This window comes from Sturnus vulgaris, chromosome 9 (genome assembly GCF_052056855.1).
Source record: "Sturnus vulgaris isolate bStuVul1 chromosome 9, bStuVul1.hap1, whole genome shotgun sequence".
In the NCBI taxonomy this organism is placed as follows: domain Eukaryota; kingdom Metazoa; phylum Chordata; class Aves; order Passeriformes; family Sturnidae; genus Sturnus; species Sturnus vulgaris.
The window spans coordinates 23,055,814-23,074,335 of record NC_142251.1 but is presented as its reverse complement, the minus strand read 5'-3'; the positions used below and the strand labels follow the sequence as shown (position 1 = coordinate 23,074,335).

Here is an 18,522-nt window from a genome sequence, read left to right as displayed (position 1 = left end):
AGCACAATAAAATGGGTAGCAATATTTGTTTTAAGTTACAGTTCATAGTACCTGATAAAGCAGTGTGTCCAACATGCTGATGCTGAAAACCCTGCCAGCAGCAAAGGGCAGTCGAAACATAAATGCCAGATTAGATCCCTTCTCCCGCTCTTTCTGTTAAGGAATTAAAAAATAGAAAACATTTTTAATGCTGGTTTTGGAAGGACTGTAACAAAAACATAAAATAGATGTTATCTTGAAAGAAGTCAAAAGTGTAAAATCTCTTTACTCTCAACATTGTTTCTTCCTACAAGTATGCAGCATCTTTGTTCAATAGGTACAGTTTTTCAGGCTGAAAGACATTGATCAATGTATATGCTGTTTCAGTCATCACATCTCAAACTGCATGGGCAGATTCCACCAGATCACTTTTTAAAAGATGGAGGGATATCAACTCTGCTTAGCTCCTGTTAACCTGCTCCAATTCCTTGGTCCTGACAGTGGACTGTCATCTTGGTCCAGGAAGTCTCCTAGGAACAGGAAACATGAACAGAATCTGGTATAAAAGGGAAGAAATGGCACAGGGGCCAATCGGTGCCCTGGTGCTGCTGGCCACACTCTTTCTGGTAGTGAGCACAAGGATGCCATTTGCCTTGTGGCTACCTGGACACATGCTGGCTCAGGCTGTCAACCAGCACCCCATCCATGAGCAGCTTTCCAGCCACTCTGCCCCATCCTGCAGTGCTGCAAGAGGTGATTGTGACCCAAGGGCAGCACCCAGCCCTTGGCCTTGCTGACCTCATACAACTGGACCAGGCCACTTTAGTTCCCTTCCATCTCTTCTACAGCCTTGCTTTTCCTTCATTCTTGCTTCAAAGAGACTTGTGAGAAATAGAATCCTACTTTCTTGGCAAGAAGAAATTAAATTTCTGGTGTTGATCTGGAACAACTTCCTAAGAACCTGTCAGTCAAACAGCCAAATTTGTGTGCTAATTGCTTGTACAATTTTAGAATTTATGAAAATTGTTAGAGATCTATGTAAAATAAGACACCAATAATAAGCAGTACCAATCTCTTTTTATAACTCATATGTCAGTATTGTTTTTTATTACTTAATGTTAATTCAAATCTGCTTAATACCTGAATTATATTAAAGAAAAAAAAATGGAGACAGAAAATAGGAAGCCCCATCCCGAAGGTTAAAAAACAGCGTGGCTGTGTGCAAATCACTGCAAATATACTGGGCCATCCCAGATGGATTTCTGCTCACCTAACATCTGTGTGCTTATCCCTGTGGAAGATACAAAACCACATGATTTGGTTTTATTAAAAGATATAGGAACTTGTACTTATTTCAAAATGATCACTTACAGCTTTAGAATTTTTATCAGTAACACCTGCAATATTTACTTGGAAAAACAACATAGCAAAATAAGTCTGAATCCTATCCAAAACGTTACAAACTCTTTCTTTCAAGAAAGAGGGAGTGGTTACCTCATTTTTTTTTTCTTATGCAAGACAAATGGAGAACACAGATTTCAAGTTTAGAGTGTGGGTGTTTTGTTTTTCCTTTTCTCTGTTGTATAAAGGCCACTGCTGTCTCCTGTGTCGGTGCTGAGTTTACTGTCAGATTTATTATCTCTAAAATGAGAAAAGTTGCAGCTGCAACAGCAGATGGACATCTGATTTGTGTATCTGTCTTCTGCAGCCCATTAGGCTGAAAAGCCAATTTTGCAAGTTTCACTGCCACCTCAAGGCAACTTGCCTGACATTCTCAGTCTTTCTGAAAATGAGGTGCTTAATGCAGAAATAACAAGCAACTGTATGTTTGACTGCTTTAGGTAATTTTTATTGGAGTTTTTAATCGCCTTTCATTTTGCATGAGGGAGTTCTGAAACATCAAATGAACTATGGCACCACCTGTGAAGATTTCCCTGCAAACGTTAAGATGAAGTGACTGGGAAATATCAACAGCAGGCAACTGCAAGAGCAATTAAGAAAATGTTCTTTTTTTAAGAAAATTTATTCACCTCTGTTTCAGCAGAGCATAGTTTGGATAGGAAGTTCATTAAACGTTCAGCTTCCAACCTATATTCATAACTTTTGCACAATAAATTAATAAAGATAGTCAAGGAGTTAAAATATTTTTAAGTATTTCCAGAATATTTGCTTGAAAAATTAAGAAGCCTATGTAAAGAAAGAAACAATTGAGATAAAAATCCTGGTTTCACTGCATTGAAGTAGACAGCCCATAGAGAATTCCAGAATCCAGCTGGAATTAGATTAAGGGAATATGTTAACAAATAATTTCAAAATCCGTGTCAGTCATAGTCCACCAAGACAAGAAGTTAGGTTGACAGCATTGAAGGCCCCAGCCAGCAGTTGGCCCATCTTGCCCTGGAAGAACTGGCAATGCAGATTCCAGCCAGTTTTAGCTTATCCTTCATGGATAAGGAAGGAGGAAGTGTTACAATGGAGGAGCCACAGGTGCAAACCTTAAAGGGTAGTGGGTGTGGCATTATCCCAACAAAGCTGAGCCTCCTGCTGCAAACAGCTCCTATCTTTGTGCAACAGCTTTTGTCTGGCTTCCTCATAGCTCTCCAGGTTATGTCTGTGTCACCACCTAAACACAAGATCAAGCCTTCATGCTATTACAGGCAAAGATAACAAGTCACTAAAGGCCACCCAGATGTCTACATCTTGTGGTTGACACACAGGTGTGATATTCAACCGAGTCAAAGATTTACTTCTCATTCTTATCCTGTCTCATCCACACAGTCTGAATTTTTGCAGCATTCAATTCCTCTGTGAGAAGGATTCCTTCTGGTGACTGGGAAGATAAGTTTCTATGGAAAGGCTCTTTTGCACTACGTATATGTTAAAGTTACCTACATTAGTATTATGCTGTATATAGTGAACTCTGAAATACCCCAGATCCAGGAAATTTACAGTACAAGTAGGAAATGGAAATTATATGTTAAATCAGTGTAATGGTAATGATTTTGGCATGAATTCAAAGAGAGCTCTGAGGTGCACTGATTGGGAGGGTACAGGAGAAAACCCAGCAATCGTGCTGATTGATAGACTGACAGAAAAAAAATATTGTAGTGAAGGATTTCTGCCCTTGAAGACTGTCACAGTGATATTATTTGCCTCTCACAAACTCAGAATATGGCCTGAAAGATCATGAATATTAATACTGCAAGATGTGGGGAGCACAGAGGCAGTTGGTCAGATCACCAGTGAATATTTGTGAGGAAAAGGATTGTCCTTGAGTTTAGAAAATAGATACACAATATTACTTCCTTTGCACCACCTGTTTTAAGTAACAGTATTTTGAACAAGCAGATTAAATTTATCTCCATACAGCCACAGTTACACAATTTGAAAATACCAAATATATGTATAAAATATGAAGGTTTTATCTAACATTTAAGTAGCGTCAGTGTCCTCATCATTCTGACAGAGACAATTCCTGTTCTCAAACTGTCTCAGTAATGCCAGTATCTCTCACAGATACACAGAAATGTGTACAAAAGACATGATTATAGTGCATTTAAAATGAAGTGGAATTAAAAAATACATTATAATAAAAGCTTTATGTTTTAAGTGTTTAGTCAATTAAAAGATGTTCCACGTTAACTGCCCGTGTCAGTTTCTTGGACAACTACATTACCTCTAGATATTTCATTATCCAAAACCATTTCATTTTCCTTGAGCAAATTCCACCACAGAGTTGGTTGATTAATATATTGTAAAGAGATTAAATGAAACCAAACAATTTTTTTTCAAAATTCTAGTCTCATTTAAGAATAATCTTTTACAACAGCTCTACAACCATAAATCATTTCACTGTTTCCATTCGTTTTGAAATCTTTGTTACAAAACCAGAAAAAGTCATAAAAATATAACATTTAAACTGAGGGCGGGGGAGGCAAATCTCCTTACCTTTTCCAATTTGGACAGAGCAAGAGAATAGCAGTCTTTGGCTCTGAACTGCATGAATCTCATGTTGGCTGGGTGAGTTAGTTCTGTGATAATGCTTAGGCTGGAGAACAACCTGCATTTTAAAAGAATGTAGTGGTTATACTTCTAATCATAACAATTCACAAATGTAAGGCTCTCCATAAAGCTACAGCTTGTGCTCATGTCCATGTTTTTAATTAAGTCCTTGAAACCTGTGGTGGGTCTGGGCCCAGTGAAATGCTGGTGCAACAGCAGAGGAAACAACACATTCTCTGTAGAATTCACAAAGAAACACACACTGAGCTCACAAAATACTTAAATGCTAGAAAGAAACAATTTCATTATCAGAGGTTTTATTTAATGATTGGTACAATATCACAAATCTGTAGGAAACAACCAAAAAATGCAAAAGTTCAAAGCTTGTACTTAGTACCTGGTTGCATGTAAAGTACTACTGATTTATGTACCCTTTCCAGTTGGTTTTTCTCTCTTGAGGTCTGTTTGTATGATGTGACTACAGTCTGAGCAATATAGATAAAAAGTGACACTTGTGGGAGTTGCTGAGAAAATATATGTTTATGTATACTTATGTTCTCACTTTGAGATATTTACATATACAAAATATTTATAACTTAACACCAATTCAGGCTTCCAGTAACTAAAAGCAGTTAGGAAAACTCAATTGTGAGCTGGCTGAATTACACAGATTTTCAAGCAGCAGACTGAAGAGCCCCTCCTCAGAACTCAGGGCTCCAAGACACAGAAAGAAAATCATCATTTACACTATTTAAATACTAAATAGGTTGGATTGGAACACATATTATTATTTAAATCTTTCCTCTACAGATTTGTGTCAGAAAATGAGATGTACATCTGTAGCCTCTTTTGCTGATCCTGAGGCTACTGACCTACACTTAGCATAGGTAATTGTAGTACTAATTACATCATTGATGTAGTTCTTCTGTCTCACTTTTCATGGAAGCAGGATTTGGTAAGTTAGTTTCAAATGGAATTCAATGCATCTTTTTGCAAGTGTTGTTTTTCTCCCTCAGTTTTGCAGGGAGAAACATCACTGAAATGGCAATTCAAGCAGAGCCTAAATGTGGGGAAATGTATAGCCAGATTATCTGCCAGTATGTGTTAATCCCACACTGTATTTAAAAACTAACACTACAGAACTCAGAATTAGGAGTAATAGAAAATTAAAAGCTGATCTCATGATAAAATACACACAGTAGGAAAAATTGCTGGCTGCTATGTTTCTCTCAAAGATGGTTTAGTTTATTACCAAGATGTGAAAAATTATTTACATTAGGAAATCAGTTTCAAAATTGGTATTGGTAGAATATTTATTTACGAGTGCCTTTTAGCCAAATTAGGGGAAATGACTCTCCAGGTAGTCAGGGACAGGCTGCATCTTGCCCTGGGTGTAAGCACACTGCCTGCCAGCTTTCAGCACTGAAGCAGACCATTCTAGTAAGAAAGGACTGGATGGGGAAGAGAAAGCCCCCACCAGCCTGATGGAAGGCATGGCTTGCTGTTGAACTTGTATTTGGAAATCAGACAAGTAAGAGAGACATGTAGTTCTTTCCCAAACCACAATGATAAACCCAGAAAATAATGCAATACCACCATAACACCTCATTTGGTTTATCTCTAAAATGGTCCTGACAGCTAGATAGCTGTTACTAGCTGTGTACTGCTGGCAATAGGCTTCCTGCAGGATTTGAAACACAGCCTTTAAGAGGTTAACTAATAAAACTTTACAGTAGTACAGACCTACTGCCTGAGGAAACCTGCTGTTTTTCTGAGGTGGGCTCACACCTGTCTACAGGGACTCAGTGGTTGGCTTCTTATTTAATTTTAAAAAGTGAAAAGCATCTTAAGGTATAGTCCAAGACTATTAATTTCTCCTTTTATTTTTAAGCTGTGATAACTTGCTCTTCCTTAGTGTGCCCATTTGAGTCACACTTCTGTACTCCTGTGTCAGATAAATCAGTGCTGTGTCAGTTTTAATTGGGATGGCAAAGCTTCTATCCCTAAAGGTGCTAATAAGCTTGTCCTTATAAACAATGCATCTGCCTTCCAGGGTGGGGAGCCCACTCTCCTGGCAAAGCAGAACTGCTAGTTTATGTAAATCGGGGAATAATGACACAACTGGTGTATGAGAACTGCCAGCCTAGGCTGAACGTCACTGCAGCACTCTCACACGGCTTTTTCAGGCCTGAGTAACTCACATCAGGGTGTTTAGATCAGCCTGTATCCTCTGAACAGTTTCACCTGCTGAGACTAAAGTGGAATCTTTATAAATGATGTCATATCATTGAAAACAGCATATTAAATCCCTCTTTAACACTACAATTGGTGTCGAGTGCTGTTGCTCTCTACCATGTCTTTTCTTCATTACTTTCTGATATTATTAGCTATTCGTAATTAACAAAAAAGCTCTCAATACATTTTAAAGGTAATTTACAGAACTATTTACCTAAGTGCAAAGAATGTAGCTTATTCTGAAGAACACATAAATGCCACTACCTTACACCTCTTCCCAAAGCTTACTTATTTCTACAAATTTTATATTATATAAAAATGCAGTGAAATTATTAAATTAAAAATTTTTAATTAAAAAAAATCCATTATGTCTTCTAGGGAAAAAATAGAAAACATTTATACAATACACTATTTGTGAAAGTTTACAAAGTTTTATGAAAAAGTGTTGTTAAGTTTTAAATCAAGCTATTTATTTTAATTTACTTTGATTGTAAATATGCAGTGTTAAAACAATGCTGAAGCAGACACAGAGTTTGTACACGAGTTAAAGCTGCCATCTAGTTGCAAACAATGTGCAAGACAACTGAAGGAGTGTAAAGTAACATCTAATGGCATTTCTATCGTATGTAGTTTCTCTTTTACAAAGTAGGACACAACTGGGGAAAAACCAATTGGGACTTTGCAAGTTTTACATTTGATACAAATCCTTTTTCCATTTGAGGGTAAACTGTATTTCAGAAAAATTGATGTATGTAAAAAACCTTGGTGAGATGCTCTAGCACTGTATGGTTAGTAGTAGATCTGAGTGATGCACAGATAAAGTTCAATTATAGTTTCAATCCAAATTTCATAGGTTGTAAGTATGAAACTTACACCTGTGCAGGTATCAGATACCAATGCAGAAACCGAAATGTTAGAAACAGACAGAAATAACATTTCTTGTGCAATGCAGATTTTGCTTCCTTTGAACACATGCAGAAATGCAAAGAGCATGACTGCATTCTTACAGAGCTGCATTTACAAAACAAAAAAAAAGCTCCACTGCATTTTAATGAGCTCCATTTTCTAAATCACTGAAGGATTCAAAAGACGTCTACTATGCATCTCTCTCCAGTCTTTCGTGGAAAGTCTGACAAAGAAAACAGGTAATTGCCATAAAAGCAGCATTGAATCAATTTTATTCCAGGTCTTATTAGAATGAACACCAGGAAGTGCTAGGTTTAAAGCCCAAATCAGGGAGGCATTTCATATCTGACTGTGTAGTGTGTTTTGCTTCACGTGAGATTTTTTGGGTGTTTTTATTAAGCAAGTAGTATTTTTCTTAGCTCAAAGTGACACATTTTTTATACTTATTGAACCAAGATATTGAACACAAAGGCTTTAATGAGGAGAGCTCTCAAAAAGAACAGCAAATCTCAGTGTTTTGCTTTTCCTCACAGCCTCCTCAGCCTCTTTATACTCTCATGACTCTTAGCATGTTGCTGTCATATGTAATATTGTATATATGTGCCTAAAAACCTAACTTTTGTGCAAAACTAGATATTCAAAACATGAACAATTACTACTAACTTTATAGTGATGCACTGCTTACCTTTCAGCATTAGAGGGATCTGTTTTTCATACGGGCTTTAGCATTATTGTGAATTTTCTTTTCTCAACTATCTTTCATTTTGAGTCTTCAAGAGTAATTTTATTTTCCTTCCTGTAAACCTGACAGCTAACTTTTAAAATGATTATCTGCTTTTGGGATACAAAGCATTTCATCTGAGCTTTCAGGAGAATAGTTCAGGATTTTAAGTGAATTGCTAAGCAGGGTGAGAAAAAGTTTGCCCACGTAAGACACAAATTCATGCAAGGGAAAACTTAAGCAGAATAAAAAAAAGAATAAAGTTTTGGCATAAGAGGCATCAAGTATGTCACAATTAACGAGGATGTGCAGACAGATTGCAAAAATGCCTTACCTGAAGAGGGTTTGAACATTCACAATAGTCTTGGCATCTGCCATGTAGTCTTCCTCAGCACTCATCGTGCTCTCTTTGTCCACCACCACCATATTAGCTGCAAAGGTGACCCCACACCTTAGTAAGTCATCTAGGCTTTTGTGAAGAGAAAGAGGGAGAAAGAAACAAGCAACTTAAATATGGAACACCTGAAAGATTAGCCATGGCTCACACCTGCAGATCAACTGATGTAACTGATGTAACAACTTCTAACAGAATCAAAGGATAATATCTCAATTAATTGGTAGAATAGAATATAGAATCTACTTAATTAGGTTGTTACAATCCCTCTCTTTTGTTAATGATTTTTTTTTTTTTTTTAATAAGCCTTTAAGTGGCTTGGGAAGACTTTGGCTTTAACCACTGCAACAACTTGCTCCATTGCAGTTACTTCTGACAATAGAAAAACCCAAATAAATGCTCCAGGTTGCTGTTTCCCACAGTTTTATTTTGGTTTCAGAATGTTAATAAATGAGTTGCAGTGTTCTCAAGATGCTTTTAGGAGCAGCTGCAGGGCAGCAGAACTTGGTGCACAGCTGGACAATGGTTGTGTGAAGCCCAACCACAAAAAACACTCACAGACAGCTGAGTTACAGTCAGTCCTCATCATGCCTTGTAGCTTTGTCTCCAAAATGAAGCATGTTTCAGCTGTTTTAAAACAACATTTTCCATGGATCCTAAGCAGTTTTTGACAAGTGTGGTGGGTTTTTTTAACAACATATTTTGAAAGAATATATACCATTATTTTTGAAACTGTGCAATATCACTCATGGTTGACTACAATAAAAGAAAAAGTGATTTTATGTGATTTATGAACAACTGCAGTGCACAAGTCCAAACTTTTATTCTGAGTAATTTGTATTTCTTCTTTTTCAGACTTTCAGTTGATCCCTGAAAATAGCAGCATATTCTGAAATACCCAGATTTTCTGTATTTCAATGTTTCATAAACTCAATAGCTATTCTTATTTTAGGAGTTACATTCAGCTGATTTGTGGAGAATTTGAAAAAAGCTAATGTAGAAGTATTGGAATTCTAGTTCTCAGGTACCTCTAGCTAAAGGTTTCTCAAGATTGACTAGATTTCTACACAACTGTGAAATCTGTTCAGTTACAGATCTCAAATCCTACCCAAGGACTGGGGGACAGGTACCTACTATTGACATATTTTGATGAAGTGCATCTCTGCTATGAATTTTGGGAAAGCTGTTTTTCTGTAAGCCATCTACTTCTAACAAAACAAAAGAATGGTAAATGGAAGTCATTCAAACCAAGTCGTTTTCTCTCTGAGATGATGATATTTCATTGCTGGTGAACAAATGATAAATATTTTAGATAATTAGAAAGTAGGTGGTACTTTGAGAATGTACTTTATACCCCTTAAATAAGAAAGGAGAATTTGCATATTTTCGATTTTATTTCTTATATACAGATGATCAGATCTATTAGTTGTACATGATTTAAAAACATGGTGAGGAAAACACAGGGAATATGTATGAACTATGTTTTTTAAAGCATTCTTATTGATGGTAACAGATGTCAAAAAAACCCTCTACAAACTATAGTTGCTTATTGCACCAGGAATTAAAGTGATTTTAGTGTTAGAAAAGATGCAGAAGTTCATGCTGGTATTACTATGAACTTCTGAATAATCACTTATTCCAAAGACTACATGCTTCATTTTTTTAAAAATGCATTTAATTCTGAAAGAACAACAAAACACCATTAAGGAGGCATTTGGCGATTTCTGTTTTGAAATAAACTCAGTAAATTTAAACGAAGTTTAATTTTCTATATTAGTAAAACAAGTTAACATCTGAGCTATTCATTACTTCAAATACTTTGAGTATTCCTTTTTGAGTGTACATTTTGATGCTGTTAGGGTTTTGCCTTTTTGCTTTTATATGTTCTCTGTATTCTTCACACACATACGTGTAGCTCTGTAGCCTATTGTATTAGTAGTTAGTTTTCCCAGTAATTTGCCATGAGCTTTCCCTAGGCAGAAAGACAAAACAAATTCCAGAGCTCCAAGCCCCAGGAGGTGCAGGGCCCCAGTGCTGTCTTGGTTCTTCCTGGGAACTAAGGCCAAGAACAACTCCTCAAGAAACACCTTCATGGACAAAGCACAGCCACTGCCAAGGGGGGAACTCCAGAGAAGGGGCTTGACCTGGGGAGAAATTTCACCACCACTTGTCCTCCTAATTGGTGCTTTTTATCAATTATGCTAATTTCCTAAAACCTTTAAAATTGTATCCACCCTTGGAGGGGTGAGCTTTTGTGGACATCTTCCCATAACTGCCTCTGAAGGCCTTCAAGTAAAGATCTCCTTTTATATTACCTCCTTATTAAAATTATCTCGAGTTTCATTTCCAGGTTGGGAAAAAGGCAACAGTTTAATTATTCTGCCATTATGAGTTCTTTTTATAATTACTAAGAGTTAAGAAAACAGTAGATATTAATAACCTGTGACCCTTTCTTGTTTTATAGGAAAAAACTGGAAAGCAAACAACATTTCTGTAGGCTCTTTGTAAACCTCGCAAGGATTTGTTATCACCAAGGCAAATCTGTAACTGTATCACTATTATAAGCAGAAAATAAGTTTTTTGATTTCTACAAGGGGAATTAATGTTATGGGCTTGTAGCCCCAGTTCACTATGTAGTGAAGCAAACAGTTTTCTTTAAATTTACAATCTACACAGAGGAGTTTACTAAAATATTCATGACTCCTTGCTCTTCTCTTGTTTTTGCCTGATTTTCACACTAAAGTTCTGTTGCTAAACCTATATCCATAAACATATATTAGCAGAGGTGAAGACAGAGATGTAGGAGTAAGTGATAATTTAAGTAGTGGAAGATGAAGACTTTTGGACACATTCAAGACTGTTTACATTCTGTAGCTATCTTTACAAAACCTGAATCAATGAATTCCAACAAATTATAACTCAGTACAGACTGACACTAGAATCAGGGCTATAATCTGTTCATTTGTAGAAACGTATGAACTCACCTAAATAAGTGTTAATCTTATGTTTTTGAAGTTATTAACACGTGCTTCCTGTCATGCTTTTCACTAATGAGCTCCTTTATAAATCAGAAATTTGAAATCCCAAATTACAGCACACAGATACAAACAATGCATGCAAAAAGCTCATCTCCAACTACAACACACACACACACACACAAAAACATGCAATGACAAATACACACAACAAACCACTGAGACTACAAAGGTAAGTTTTCTAACAGTTATTTCACCTACTTGTCGATAGAGCCCACCATGTAGTAAACCATTGGAAACCAACAGATTGCATCCAGAAAATGCATATCTGGCCTAAGCAGCAGATGGAATTACAAAATGAAACACAGTATCACAACAGCAGCATCTCTTCGAAAATATTTTAATCAACTGGTAGAGTTTGGGGTGTTTTTTTTAAAAAAAACTTTCTTAAACTTTGGCATTATAATGTCAGTTTAAGCAGAAAATAGGTTTTCAGAAAGCTTTGAATCAACAGTTTGCTGTGATCATAAAGAATGATCAGAATTAGCATGCTTATATTAATAAATGCACCTCTAAAATCAGAAATGTTATGGCACAGGACAATTCCAAATATAAGAACAAGTGAGTGATGTCAAAGACACACTACCAAGGTATACTCCAATGGATGTCTTATGACGACTTAAAATAAGCATCAACAATTCTTAATTAAAATGTAGAGTGGAAATCAAATAATCTTTTGGGTTTTGTGAGACCTACTGCTTTCAAGCCTACTCCCTCTCAGAGAAGTCACTGCCAATGCTGCATAGACAACACTAAGGGTGTTGGTTTAATTAGCAAGCAGAGCTTTAACTTACATTAATTAATCAAATGTGGGTTTAGCTATAAAGTGTCACAACAGCGTTAAAGCGTGTGAAGTTGGGCACTGTGCTGGCAAAAGGAGCTGGCACTAGAGGGCCCCCCGTGCCCATGGCTTTGCTCTCGCACCGCCACTGGAAGTGATTTAGCCTCATTTAGGCTTCTCAGTTTGTGCAATTCACTCTAGTACCGACATAAAAACCTTCTGTTTTGCAAACACAGGTGACGAAGGAACTGCCTGAGGGAAAGTGGGACACTTCACAGCAGGTCTTTGTAGAAAAAAACCACTTAAACTGCAACAGATCTACGCAAAAGGAAGTGTCAGCCCTGGAATCACAACCTACAAGACATTTTTGCTGTCTTAGCTTGTTCTGCTATTCTGTGTACAGCTAACCTCCATTTCTGTGTCTTTCAAGTGATTTTAAGTAGCTGAACTGTACCAAAGTGATGCAAAAAATCCCCCAGAAAACTAATTTATTATCAGATTATAAATGAACCAGTCTTGGCATAGGCAAATTTGTCTGAAATATTTAAAGCAAGAAATGCAAAATTCCAGCAGTCACCAGAGAGATATAAAAGTAACAACAATACTGCAGGTTTTAATGTTCATCCATGGCTTTAAATAATTTTAGATAAAGTGTGTCTGTGGGCGTCCTTTTGGCTTAAAGAACTGTTTATCTTTGAGTGTAGAGTTATTAAAAATATACCTAACTGGTCCAGGCCAGTAAGTGCATTGTGTTAAGTAGGTTAGTGCTGTCATGTAGCTGTGAAACTGCTACACAGCTTGCTTTTTACAGTGTTTATTAAGCCATTTAATTTTAGCAGTATTATTCACATTTTTGAGGGTAATTTTAAGAAAAACTTAGCTGAAACATTGGCCATGAAGAATAAGAACATTTAAGTTTACAGTCGTTAACAGTCAATAAAAAGTCAATTTTGTATATGACAGTGAACATCGAGTATGATTTTTGTCACTAACTTTTCTCAAAGGTAAGTGTGCCATAATGTTTTTGATTTTCAGCTGGCCACGTGAAAAGGGGTCATCTATTGAAGTAATGGTAAAATGAGTTTAAAACTTATCAGAAGGGGGGAAAAAAAGTCTCCTTACGGGTTATCCAGCAGTAATACAATGGGGTTTAGCTCTTTCTTTGGTCGGTAATAAGCTCTGAGTGGGACAATAAAGTTATATAAGCCATTTCCAGCAGTTTCTGCTGCAACTATAATCAATTTATTTTTGAATCCATAGGCTTTGGCATCTTCATGGTAGTTATGCTGGCATCCCTAAAATCAAAGTAAGAAACAAGTTCAGTGGATGTGACTATGGTATCAGATGACCAAGAGAGACCTGGTTAGATATAAACACTTGATGATGAAAAGGAGAAAACACAGCATTATAGCAAACACAGCACAAATTTCATCTCTAAGAAGAAATCAGAATTTAGCTGTGCTCAGATTCAAGAGACAAATGAGAATGCAGGGTTATCCAGTAGCAGAAACCCCTTTTACCTTATCTAGTCTTAGACAACAGAAGGGTACTTTTTCATGCAGAAGATGACAAAAGGTGGGAGAACTTCCAATATAAGGAGAGTAAGGAGGATAGCCTTTGGCATACCTAAAATAGAAAAAAAAAACATTTTTCAGTATAGCAAATGACAAAAACACAGCTGCCTACACAAGTGTTTTATGGGATGTTTATACATTTGTCCAAGTTTTAGAGCCAAGTACACAAAATGAACTATGTTTAATAGAGGTCAAAAGAATATATTTTGCAGCCATATCAATAGAACTTACTGAAAGCTGCCATGCTTTTGGGGACTGAAGGCATTTTGCTTGGGTTTTTGAAAATAGTCTGTTGTATCAGTGTGCTGTCAACGTTTTGATCTGGAAACTTCTAAGTTGGAAGGAAGGAAGGAAGGAAGGAAGGAAGGAAGGAAGGAAGGAAGGAAGGAAGGAAGGAAGGAAGGAAGGAAGGAAGGAAGGAAGGAAGGAAGGAAGGAAGGAAGGAAGGAAGGAAGGAAGGAAGGAAGGAAGGAAGGAAGGAAGGAAGGAAGGAAGGAAGGAAGGAAGGAAGGAAGGAAGGAAGGAAGGAAGGAAGGAAGGAAGGAAGGAAGGAAGGAAGGAAGGAAGGAAGGAAGGAAGGAAGGAAGGAAGGAAGGAAGGAAGGAATAACTGTACTTCTGCTCTTCCTTCTCCATTTTTTTTCCAAATATTTGCTAAGAATGAGTGAAGTCATTACCTTTTAGCTTTAACAATGTACTTTCAAAATGGCTGAAATAAATTCTAAATGGCAAATCCTCTTCCCAATAAGGTGAAATTTCTAATTGGCCTTAGTGCTTTTTTACATGAGACCTTTTAAATCCTGGTGTTTCAGTCTGCAGATTTAAGATGACTTGCTCTATTAATTTTTTCTCTGGAGCTGAAATCTTCCCTGGGGCTTCTCATGCTTGTCAGTGGTGGAGATGGGAAACTCTGCTGGTTGAGGCATTGGCTTAATTGTGTATTTCAGTTTTAACACCCCTGTCAGCAATTCCAATAAACATAATTGCTCATCTGCACAGCAGGATTGAATCTTCTGGGTTTATCTGAGTAATGCATCATTACTTTCAGTAATACACTAACAAGCATTTTGAATTAGATGTGATAATTTTGTCCTGTACTGCTTTTTTGTCATTCCTGCATTTTGAAGTCACACACCTAACCCCAGCATTCAAAAACCTGTTGGATGATCTGATTATCACTGCATTCTTATGACAGGAACACTTATTTGTTTACAAATTTGTTGAGTGCTCACTTAGTAATTATGGAAAGTAAAAAAGAAAAAAAAAAAAGGCCCGAAAATATACTATGAATGCATTGCAAAACACGACTACAGCTTTTATGACTGGAAAGAGAAAATCTCCAGCAAATAGAAGAATTAATCTGTTGGGCGTTTTTATATTTCAAAGTAGGCTTATGGCATTCTGCCAGCATTTCCTCGATGGGAATAATTCCATAATTGGGCTTCATGGGACTTGCTTCCTAGAAGTCCTCAGACTGATCTGCATTTCAAAAAAGATTATTGATACTTTTTACATAGTACAAACTTTTCACTTTATTTTACATCGAAGACACGTACTCTAAGCCTGCAGAGACTTCATCATCGGACGGGGTGGTTTCATCCTCTGACTGGTCGCTGAGCAGGTCGCAGGTGTGCAGGGAGGAGGAGTCTGCCACCTCCAGCACCGGGGCTATGCTGGGCCTCCTGCCCTCCTTGCCCCCCTCGGCAGGGAGGGCCAGGGTGGCCCCGCTGGCCCCGCGGCACCCCGTGTCCTGTAGATCGATGGCCACGGTCCCTAGGGACAGGGAAAACATTTCCTCAGTGCTTCTCAGAACCTTCAGATGATGAGATTCTCAGGTTTAGTGGGGGTTGCCTGGCTGCATGGCAAAGGAGCAACAGCAACACTATGGTGATTGTGTTTATTCCATTAAAATAAATCAAATATTTAAACTGTACTCAAGGAAAGTAACACTTTCCCTGAAAATTAGTCTACGTCTTCTTGTTAACCACCTCTTTAAAATCAGACCTTATATAATTAGTCCATATTTAAATGCATCAACAACCTGCAGATTTTACTTATGGTGTTTTTGAAATTGAAGAAGCCCATAAAAACTTCTTACAAACAATCAAGTAGAAATGACAAAGAAGTACTCACATGATTTATTCACTTGTTTTGTTTGCATGCACTTCATTATTACTTTTTTATAGCACAGTTTAATAGTTTAATTCCACATTGTCAAGTAGAACAGAATGAAATTCCATTTGTTTGTCTGGGGGTTTTGGTTTTGGTTTGTCTGCTTGTTTTTGTCTGGGTTTTTTTTTGGTTTGGGTTTTGTTGTCTGTTTGTCTGTGGGTTTTTTTTTAATATGAGAGCAAATGTTTGAAATTTTTATATTAATTCTTTCTACTCTTATTTATAGTTTCTTAAAAGTTGATGAAGATGCTTTAAAATGTACTACTTCTTAAATAAGAATATGTTGTGATGTAATCTTTTTTTTTTTTTTTTTTACTTACCCATGCTGGCTATTATACTGTGTACTGGTAACCTAGAAGCTCCATGATAAGATAATTTTGATTCGTGTTTTTTTCTATGCTTTTCTTGCTTCTTAAAAGCAGAATTCTCTTCTTTGGTGATATTTATGTAAAAGCATATATCAGTAGAACTCATGATATATCGAGGACCTGGATTCAGCAAAATGTTTTTGTTATCTTCCTTTCTAACACCAATCAGACAGACTCCAAACCTTAATTAGAAAAGGAAAGGCATGGTTCATTTTGCATAGTCCTGCAAACACCAGAATTTCCATTGTCAAAAATGAACCTCAGGTTTATTTTTATTCTTTGCACCTTATGAACATTTGCAGCTTTCTGGACAAAGATGTTTGAAAAACGTGTTCTGTTAAACAGGCCACATCAAATCAAGCAGATTTTATGAGCTCCTGAATTCCTAGGCAGTTAAGTGTTTTTCATAATGCCCATAATATTCTCCTAATGTTGTTCTAGTTCTTTTTTTTCTGTCACATGAATAGTCTTTTTTGGGAAAATATTGGTAGAAAAATGGATACATGATATGAAAAATTATTAATCATGTTAAATTGTTCCATTATTTATAAGTAATGGAAACCATTTTCATAATTCATTTTTGCAATTCACTGTTTAAAATGTATTTGATTAGTGACAGAAAATAAGGAATTACAGCAAAAAATCCTCTTTTTCTCCTTGATTAAATATGAGAATAAACCCAGCATTTAGGGTTTAATAAATGCTTATTTCATCAAATATATACAAACATACATGATTTGTGTTTATTTTGCATGTTCATCTCAGAGAGCAGCACTGGATAAGTGATGCATCATCTGGACCTTAAAGTAGGTATGTTATCATCTACCAGAAAGTTTTATGTTTGAATGATCACCAGAATGTACCATGTGACACCTTTAAATGGAACATTTTCCATAATATGAACATGCTATAAAGAAGCCAGATTCCCAGCTGAGTCCTAAATTATTAAAAAAAATCCCACACCTCCCACCCATTCATTTCTAGATTGTTTTAGACTTGGGAAAGGATTGGTGTTCTTGAAAAACCTCTGAAAGGTGCCTTTTTTTCCTGGCTGTCCAGCAATATCCCGTGGATCTTTCATATTCTATTATTTTAGACTGAGTTGGGCTGTACAGAATGGATACAAGCTTTTTTCTGCCCAGCTCCAACTCACAGAAATATATCCATATTAGTGGCCAGATGCTTAAACCCAGGAACAGATTAATGTGCAGTACTGTGCCTTTAGTGCAGAGCTACATTGCAGGCAAAACAAGTAATTCTTTCTTTGAAGTTTTGATGGTTGATAAGAAAAATAAACATACTTTTTATGTGCATGGAAAGAAGCATATGTGAAGCTCTTCCCCTCATACTCTGCAAAAAATGTACTTTCTTCCAGGTTAATGTGATAGACTTCGTTACCAGAGCATCTGCCATACATTTTCTGCCATTGTTCTGGTGATTGCTGACTCTCCCTGAAACATAAAGAGAATAATTTAACACTTAATGCAAAGTTCTTATTAATCAGAATAGTATTTCATGTCAATAGAAACTACAAATATCAACTGAAAAAGTCCCATAGGCTAATCTGAAGGACGTATTTGAGATCAAATCTTGGTAATAATGTAAGTACAGAGATTATTTTAATGTATTAAAGAGCAATTTCTGCTAAGTAATAGACATATAACAGTATGTACTTTAATATCAGAAGAGAGGTGGCTCAATTACTTTAAAATCACACCATAATAAGTAGATCCATGGCAATTTGAAGATGACAGGTAAACCCAGCAGCATTCTCATTATATTCATAAAGACAGTTTCTTCACATGCTTTGTGGCTCTCATTCCTGTCTGAATATCATTATTAACAACTTATGTAGGAAAGAATCATTTGTCTTTGGTCATTTGATCTGTAAAAGAGATTTTTCTGCATTTGCTTATCAGCGATCTTTACCCTCTGGTATTTTTGGTACCCATGTCTTGTAGACTATTGCAAGTACATCACTTCTTTTCTCTAGTGCAAGAAAATTAACAACAAAGCAGATGATCCTTATGCAGCTGCTGTCCTTAATGCAAAGAATTTAGTGGAAATGTTCCAAACCTCAGCAACCCCAACACTTGTAGCCCTGGAGCTCCTGGGAACTTCTTGATTTTCACAAGGAAACGAGGTTCTGCCTGCATGACTTTTACTGGAGGTAACTGATGCATACAGACACACATGTGCAGATAGGTGATGACATTGAAAAGTGTGCTCTGTGTTTTGCCACTTGGAGTGAAGATCTCAAGAACTGGGGCATGCTCCTTTTATGCTCATTTCTACATTTTCAGTACCTTAACACAATTTCTATTTTTCTTCAATTTACCATGTTTTATCACTCTCA

At 36.6% G+C, this 18,522-nt stretch overlaps 1 protein-coding gene across 7 annotated transcripts in view; it reads right to left on the bottom strand.

Moving 5' to 3' along the window:
* KCNT2 (potassium sodium-activated channel subfamily T member 2) overlaps positions 1-18,522 on the bottom strand; it is a 116,619-nt gene that overhangs the window by 16,046 nt on the left and 82,051 nt on the right. For 5 of the 7 annotated variants that reach the window (XM_088170141.1, XM_088170137.1, XM_088170138.1 and 2 more), the window contains 9 exons: positions 17,468-17,617; positions 16,119-16,348; positions 15,183-15,399; positions 13,574-13,679; positions 13,176-13,348; positions 11,474-11,545; positions 8,178-8,312; positions 3,928-4,039; positions 52-153 (listed from right to left, as the gene is read on the bottom strand). In XM_088170141.1, the coding sequence (XP_088026267.1) occupies positions 52-153; positions 3,928-4,039; positions 8,178-8,312; positions 11,474-11,545; positions 13,176-13,348; positions 13,574-13,679; positions 15,183-15,399; positions 16,119-16,348; positions 17,468-17,617 (1,297 nt within the window). The remainder of the gene's footprint in view (positions 1-51; positions 154-3,927; positions 4,040-8,177; positions 8,313-11,473; positions 11,546-13,175; positions 13,349-13,573; positions 13,680-15,182; positions 15,400-16,118; positions 16,349-17,467; positions 17,618-18,522) is intronic. The other 2 variants (XM_014885803.2, XM_014885819.2) reach the window with 1 other exon arrangement.